This window comes from Myotis brandtii, unplaced genomic scaffold (genome assembly GCF_000412655.1).
Source record: "Myotis brandtii unplaced genomic scaffold, ASM41265v1 scaffold187, whole genome shotgun sequence".
Lineage (NCBI taxonomy): Eukaryota > Metazoa > Chordata > Mammalia > Chiroptera > Vespertilionidae > Myotis > Myotis brandtii.
In genome coordinates this window covers 2,987,727-2,995,763 of record NW_005356944.1, presented here as the reverse complement: position 1 = coordinate 2,995,763, position 8,037 = coordinate 2,987,727, and the positions used below count along the sequence as shown (strand labels likewise).

At 57.3% G+C, this 8,037-nt stretch overlaps 1 protein-coding gene across 6 annotated transcripts in view; it reads right to left on the bottom strand.

Moving 5' to 3' along the window:
• ALDH3B1 (aldehyde dehydrogenase 3 family, member B1) overlaps window positions 1–8,037 on the bottom strand; it is a 19,156-nt gene that overhangs the window by 5,071 nt on the left and 6,048 nt on the right. For 5 of the 6 annotated variants that reach the window (XM_005864338.2, XM_014538115.1, XM_005864339.2 and 2 more), the window contains 5 exons: window positions 7,693–7,855; window positions 2,578–2,688; window positions 2,316–2,436; window positions 1,936–2,021; window positions 1,420–1,501 (listed from right to left, as the gene is read on the bottom strand). In XM_005864338.2, the coding sequence (XP_005864400.2) occupies window positions 1,420–1,501; window positions 1,936–2,021; window positions 2,316–2,436; window positions 2,578–2,688; window positions 7,693–7,854 (562 nt within the window). In that variant the 5' untranslated portion in view covers window position 7,855. Of the gene's footprint in view, window positions 1–1,419; window positions 1,502–1,935; window positions 2,022–2,315; window positions 2,437–2,577; window positions 2,689–7,692; window positions 7,856–8,037 lie in introns of those variants that run through there. The other variant, XM_014538116.1, reaches the window with a different exon arrangement.

Here is an 8,037-nt window from a genome sequence, read left to right as displayed (position 1 = left end):
CATGTACCTTGGTTGCAGGCACATCCCCAGTGGGGAGTGTGCAGGAGGCAGCTGATCGATGTTTCTCTCTCATCGATGTTTCTAACTCTCTATCCCTCTCCCTTCCTCTCTGTAAAAAATCAATAAAATATATTAAAAAACAAACAAACAAAAAAACCCTCAACCCTCAGTGACTCCTATCGCCCAAGGCCGAGGCCAGAGCCCAGCTGCAGCTGCAGACATCTGGGTCTCTCCTCTCTCTGAGTTGACCTGGCAGCCTTGCCGCCTTCAGCACCCACTCCTCCCTCCACTCCTGGCTTGTCCTGACCTCTCCTCTGGGGTGATCTCCTGGGTCTCACAGTGACCTCCTCCTCTCAGCCTCCCCTGACCTGACGCCCACCCCAGCCTTGGGCCTCTCCTGCCCACACCTGGCCCAGGGCCCCCCGCTGCCTTTCTGTGGGACTGGCCCCGGCCCCACTGCCTAAAACTCAGCCACTGCTCTGCTCTTGGCTCTTTCCGCTCCCTCCCCAGGCTTCTCCCTCAGCTCCTCCTGTCTTTGCAAACATCTCCTTGTCTCTGAGGACTCCTGACCCCCCTACCTCCCCTTGTTGAATTCCACTAAGGCCTCCCCACCCGTGCCCTTGGGGTGCCTGGGCGAAGGCTTCCGTGCATCCTCTAGACAGGTCGGTGACTTGGGGATGGTTCCAGTCTACAGTAGGAACACCAAGGCCTGTGCCCACCGCAGAGTGCCCCTACCTCCCCTTGTTGAATTCCACTAAGGCCTCCCAACCCGTGCCCTTGGGGTGTCTGGGCGAAGGCTTCCGTGTGTCCTCTAGACAGGCCGGTGACTTGGGGATGGTTCCAGTCTACACGTAGGAACACCAAGGCCTGGCAGAGTGGGCTTGGCTGGTCTGTAGGCCTCTGTGCCGGCTGCCTGGGGACCTGGCCTGGAGCCAGCCTCGGGTCTGCCTGCCTCTGTACCCTCCGTCCTGGGGGCCAACACCCGAAGCCCATCGAGCTGTGTGGCATGATGGTGGAGGCTGGGTTGGCACCCTTCCGGCTGCCTCTTTATTCCTCCCACCCCCCAAAATCGGCAGGAACAGCTGAGGACCCTGGCCCCTCTGCTTCCATAGTCCAACCCTGGCCAGTGGATGATCCAGGCTGGGCACCGAATCTAGAGGTCTGTGCCCAGGGGAGGGTCCCAGTCCTCCCGAGGGTCCCCGGGTCCAGGGCTGCTCCCAGCCTCCTCCAGGAGAGAGGAGCAAGCTTGTCCTGCAGGCCAAGAGCACCGCTAGGCACTTGCCCCTCTGAGTTCTGGCTGTCCATCTGGCTTGGTACTTGTGGCCTCTCTCAGGGTTGGGGGCAAGACCCCTCAAGGTGGGGCTAGGTGCAGGCCCCCACCCTCCATCCTGCCCCAGCCGCCGGCAGCAGGTTCCTCACCCGTGAAGAAGATGTAGTCGAACTTGTGCTCCAGCAGCTGCCCTGTCTCCGCGGGCCCGCCCAGCACCACGGCAAAGCAGCTCTGCAAGAGGGACAGGCAGAGGGCTCCCCCTGGGACCCAGCCCGGGACTGCTCCCTCCGGGCCTGGCCTGGCCAGGACTGCCAAGGCTCTAGGTGGGCTTCATGGGGGTGAGGTGAGGTGGGGAGAGGGGCCTGGCAGGGCTGGTGGGAAGGCTGAGGCCACTGTTGGGGGCGTAGGGACCCCCAGGAGACAGGCTGCTCAGAGCACTGCCGTGGTTGCCACCACGTGGTTCCCTCTGTGTCACTAGGAGGGAAACTCAGGCTGGGAGACAGGCTGCTCAGAGCACTGCCGTGGTTGCCACCCCTCTGTGTCACTAGGAGGGAAACTCAGGCTAAGGGGTGGTGACTTGGCCATGGCCACTCGACCCACAGGAGGCAGGAGTGAGGTTGGAACTGGGTCCCGCCCAGCCGATGGGGCCCGCCTGCTCTGCTCACCCGGTCCAGGTATCGGGGCAGCACCTCGACCAGGACCCTCTCGGTGTTCTTGCTGATCTCCGAGGGCTTCAGCACCACGCAGTTCCCTGCAGGGCAGGACAGGACAGGGCAGGGCCAGAGGTGGGCGAGGGGGAGCCATGCCAGGTCTCCATTCACTCCTCACACCTGCAGGACAGGTGTCGGCCTCACTCTACCTTCAGGTGAAGAATCTGGCTCAGAGAGGTGACATGGCAGGCACAAGGCCCGGCAGCCTGGGGATGGTGAGCCACATGCCAGCCAGACTTTCTTAGCCGCCTGGTGCCACCGCTCCTCCCTAGCTCTGTGGGCCCCAGGAGGCCATGAGGGAGGGGCCGGGTGGAAGGTGGAGGCTGGGCTCTCACCTGCGGCGAGGGCGCCCACCAGGGGCACCAGGGTCAGGTTCAGGGGGTAGTTCCAGGGGGCGATGATGAGCACCAGGCCGAAGGGCTCCTTCCGGATGAAGGCGGAGTCCAGCTGGGTGGCCTGTGCCGGGGCCAGCGTGGCGGTGAGGGGTGAAGGTCTGAGACTCCAGCCCCTCAGCACCACCCTCCTCCCCAGGGGCTGCCCAGTGGGAAGCCCCCCACCCGGAAGCCCCCGTGCCTGCCCTCCCCCAGGCCCGCTCACCAGGTTCTTGGGCACGGTCTCATCCTTCATCCAGGCCCGCAGGTTCCTGAGGGCCAAGTTAATCTCGCCCTGGCTGATGCTGATCTCAGACACCTCCGACTCAAAGGCTGACTGCGGGGGAGGGGCCGGGTCAGCAGGTGGCCAGAGCCCTGGAGAGGGCACAGCCTCCTCTAAGCAAAGCCTGCTATTATGTACTCATCCACTCATTCTCTCCATGGTCAGTGAGGGCCGACAGTGTGCAGGGGCCATTCTTGAGCCAGGGATGCGGCCGTGGCCGAAACAGAAAACCTGCCCCTGGAGCTGCCATCGTGGGACAGTCAACAAGACAATGACAACACAGGCAACTACATTATCAGGAGTTGGTGCAATGGAAAGATGAACAGGGTAAGGGGGATAGAGACCGCTGGGGGGTGTGTATGTGTGTGTGCAGGAGTGTTAACAAGCGTGCGTGTGTGCAAGTGCATGCATGAGTGATGTGTGTATGAGTGTGTGAATGTGTGCATGTAGGTATGTGTTTGCTCTGTTTAATACAGATGGTTGGTGCCAGGCTCTGGGATGAGGTTACATTTGAGCAGTGAAGAAAGGGAGTCAGGGAGCCCATGAATATACGGAGGCAGAATATTCTAGGCCAGTGGTTGGCCAACTGCGGCTCGCGAGCCACATGTGGCTCTTTGGCCCCTTGAGTGTGGCTCTTCCACAAAATATCGACTTCTGCGCATGGGCCACGAAGTTTCAATCGCACTGTACCAAAACACCTATGAGAGGGCGAAGAGAAGGTCCTGCTGAGAAAGCAGTTCGGAGCCACAGAATGAGAAGGAACTGGCCGTTAGAAGGGCGTTCACAGCACGTGCAAAGGCCCTGAGGTGGGCACAGGCCCGCTATGTTCCCGATTGGCCAGGAGCAGAGTGGGTGAGGCGAGGGGGCCAAGCAGCCGGGTGAGGACTGTCAAGCAGAGTAGGGACAGGATCTAGCTTAAGTTTTAACAGGATGGTCTGTGTGTCCCACAGTGGCCTGCTGTGTGCATATCAGTCTGCAGGGGACACTGGGACAAGCATCCTGGGGTAAATGCCATCAGTTCCCACAACCTAAGGGCCAGGCATCACTGTCAGATTTCCAGGGCAAAGGGAGGAGAGACATCTATAGGGACATTGCCCTGGTCTCGGTCTCCATGTGCCTGTCCTGCCCCTACCAGGGAGGAGAGACCCTGTCCATGGGCTGCAAGCTGCATGAGGCCCATTGTCAGGGACACCAAAGCCAGGCTGTCCTGATGCCTGAGACTTGGTCATCACAGCACAAGCTCCCCCCTGCTAGAGGGCAGGGCAATGGTCCAAGGTGTGCCAGGCTGGTGTGAGGATGAACTGAAGGCCAGAGATGGGGATGCCCTGCTCAGGGTCACTCAGCAAGCAGGTGGCAAGGCCAAGGCCAGGGCCAGAGCTGAGCCGGATAAGGCTGTAATTCTTTATTGTTTCAAGTATTACATACGTCTCCTTTCCCCACCATTGACCTCTCCTGAGAGTAGGCTGTTTTGAGCCAGGGCTGTGTGTCCTCTCTGTGCCTCCTCTAGGGGTGACCGAGTGTGGCCACCCTGCCTGGAAGGCCCTTTGGGGTTAACTGAGAGCATTCATGCGGAATAGGGCAGGGCAGGCTTGGGGACAGAACTTGCCAGACAAGAGGGAGGGACCAGGTGAATTTTCTGGGCTGCTGCTCCCTTTGTGGGGCCGGGCTCCTGGGGCCTTGAGGAGCTGGGATGAGAGGCGGGAATGCAACCTGAGCCAGAGGGAGAAAGGGACCAGACAGACAGTCAGCTCAGGTCTCCGTGGAGGGGCAGCCGGGCCAGCAGGTGGGTGGAGGCAGAGGCTCAGTGGCGGTACCAATCCCCGACCACACCCAGGGAACCGGACACTCCCCACAGGGCGGCGAGGCCAGCCCCTCGAGATGGGGAGAGCGGAGGAGCGTATGGACGGGAGCCCTGGCTTCATAAATGGGAAACAGATAATTCCAGAAAGGGCGATGAGGGTGCGGGGGGGTCACCTGCTACGGCACTGGTAACGAGAAGGTTTGGCAACACCGAGAAAAGGAGCAGGTCTTAGCAGGAGCCCACATTCTCAGAAAAGTCTTTGTGGCCAGTGTCTGCTGTCCCTGTGGGACGGGGACACCTCATCCATGACGCCAGGTGCTCCGAGGCGCTAGTCTTGAAGTCTGTGACTGCTCCAGGGACAGGGCAGGCACCTGGCTGGGTGTCTGGGAAGAGGGCGAGTCCCAAGGAGGCTGCTGAGGGACCCCTGGCCCTGCCGGCATCCGGCATCCGTGCCTCTATGTGACCTGAGTGGAGCGGCTGCGCACTGGGAAAGTGGGGGAGGGAGGAAGGGCAGGGTATGGGCTGGTTGACCCTGAGGGTCTGAAGCAGGCCCAGAGCAGCAAGGGGTGGACCCCAGGGGTCAATGCAGAGTCCCGTGTGTGGCTCAGGAGGTCCCAGGCCCTTCCTTGGACATACTCGGGCTTAGGACTAAGACAAGCTCAGGACAAGCCAACGTGGGACTGTTGTTGTCCCCTGGGGACAGGAGGTGACCACCAGGGCGGGTGGGCAGCCAACAAGCACCAAGCACTGAGGTCCCCTCCCAGGTGTTAAGTATCAAAACACCAGTTCACCTCGGCTAGTTGACAAGGAGCCTCAGGCCTGGCTCTGGGGGCTCCAGATGGTGAGGGGCTGGTGGGACGAAAGGGGTGGGTCTGGACACTGTGGCCTTTGCAACATGCATACGAGTCATTTTTCTAAAGGACCCGCTGGACAGCTGTCCCAGGGCTGCTAAGCTGGTGGGCCTGTCAGCTGAGGAGGAGGGGGCTGCCTACAGGAAAGTGCATTTCTTGGAGTCCAGCCATGGTTGCTGCTGGAATTGGGAGGGGCTGAGCCCCCAGGCCTCCAGGGTTTGGACACTGTACCAAGTGAGCTGAAGTCCTCCAGCCCATGAGGTCCTGCATGGTGTGGCCCACGTCCCTGGACCCCATCTTTTGTGTATCTCTGCTGGCCTCCTTGCTGCTCCTCAAGCATAAACACACTGTGGACGAAAGGGGCCACATGCTGACCTGACAAGCTCAGGGGAGGCCTGCATGGCGGTCTTGCAAACTCAGAGACCTAAAGTCACCACAAAGGATGGTCTGAAATTAAACCTTAAAAGCAGTGAGGGTGGGCAGTTACGTCCTAGGCCGGTATCTTCACTGATAAGGTCAACCTTTACCTTAACTGAGCCTATCTGTCCTTTTGCATCTATGATAACATACCCTTGAAATGTCTGGGTAACTTGTAACTTCCCTTTTTCTGGAGCCCCTGGGGCACAACCAAATGTGCTGGGCACCAGGACAGATACCACAAATTCCTTTATTATCATGTTAATTGTTCCTGTACCCACCTAAGTATGTGCCCATCATTTTACTTTTTATCCAATCCCAGGGGTTTCCCCCCTCCCACTTTGCTTTATCCCACCTCCTTAATCTATCACCAATGAATTTCATGTAACCCACCTACATCCCTCCTTTGATTGCAATGTATAAATACAAATGTAACCCGCCATTCTCCGGAGCATTATCTCAATTCGTTGAGGTTCTGCTTCCTGGCATAGGTCGACAGTTTGGCTCAAATAAACTCACAAAAATTCTTTACAGGTTTCACTGTGTTTTGTTTTTTTTTAGGTTAACAACACCAAGCACCTCTGGCCTCAGGGCCTTTGCACATGCTGTGCCTGCTGCCATTCTCCCCTATATCCACATGGATCCTTCCCCCTCCTCCTTTTTGTCTCTGCTCAGATACCATCTTCTCAGAGAAATCTTCCCTGACTCCCAGTATAAAGCAGCGCCCTGATCCTGGCCCTCTCGCTCCCTTTCAGTGGCTCTCAACCTTCTGGCCCTTTAAATACAGTTCCTCATGTTGTGACCCAACCATAAAATTATTTTCGTTGCTACTTCATAACTGTAATGTTGCTACTGTTATGAATAGTCATGTAAATATCTGATATGCAGGATGGTCTTAGGCGACCCCTGTGAAAGGGTCGTTCGACCGCCAAAGGGGTCGCGACCCACAGGTTGAGAACCGCTGCTCTAGATAGTCTCTCCATGCTGTCACCATACTATGTGATTATCTATTTGCTGTCATGTTTGGTCAGAAGGCCAGTTTGCTGGGCACAGGGACTTTGTTTTATTCTCTGTTGCATCTCTAGATCCCAGAACAGTACCTGGCACATAATAGGTGCTCAGTAAATAGTCAAGTGATGCTGGAAGCTAATTCCAGCCTGTCATAATAAATGCAAAAAGTTCATCAAAAGGTTGATGGGCTTCTATATTCAGCAGGGCTGAATACATATTGTTGCCTGTTGGAATGGCTGAAAGCATTTCCCTAAACCTAAAGATTTGCATATATTATTACCTCCTACTAGACAACTGAGGGCATTTCCCCAAACCTGATGCCTACTGTATATGAAACCTTAACCTTCGATATGTATATCTGCTTTGCTTTTGCAGTGGTTCTCAACCTGTGGGTCGCGACCCCTTTGGCGGTCGAACGACCCTTTCACAGGGGTCACCTAAGACCATCCTGCATATCAGATATTTACATGACTATTCATAACAGTAGCAACATTACAGTTATGAAGTAGCAACGAAAATAATTTTATGGTTGGGTCACAACATGAGGAACTGTATTTAAAGGGCCAGAAGGTTGAGAACCACTGCTTTAGGGCAATTTGTGTTAATAAAGACCGAGGGGTTCGGAGATTCAGAGAACTTGGTTGCTGAAGCTAGGTCTCCTCTGAGAAGGTGGAGTCCAGCCATGGCTGCTGCTGGAATGGAGAGGGGCTGAGCCTTCCAAATTTATATTTCATGTCTAGTCTCTTTATTAATTTACACGAAGCCCTTCTCCAGGTTCCTGAACCCTTCTAGATGCCGGATAACACCGGCAGAGTGAAAGAAGACCTGAATGAATGGATGAATGGAGAGGACCAGGTTATGGCACAGGCAGAGGGTGGAGTTGGATGGGCTTTTAGTTCCACTTCATAGAGGATGAAGCTGCCACCAGGCCCCTTGTCCCAGCTTCCCCGCCCCTGCCTGCCTCCCGCCACCCCTCACCTTGCGCAGGTCCTGCGCCAGCGCCTCCTGCAGCAGCTGCTTGTTGTCCTGCAGGAAGCGGCCCAGGCCCTTGAGCTGCGCAGCCCGGAACTCCGCCGGCCGCGTCCGCCCCGAGCTGAAGGCCTCCCGCAGCCGCTGCAGCGTGTCCTCAAAGGGGTCCATCCTGCCGGGGTGAGGGCAAGGGGGAGCATGGGCAGGGATCCCCACCTTCTCAGGTGCCTGCTTCACCCCCTCCTGCACCCATGTGGGCTCACAGACACCCTCACTGGACTCAGGTGTAACCCCAGAGGCCCAGGTGGGGCCCCGGGGGTTCACACACACACACACACATACACACACACACAC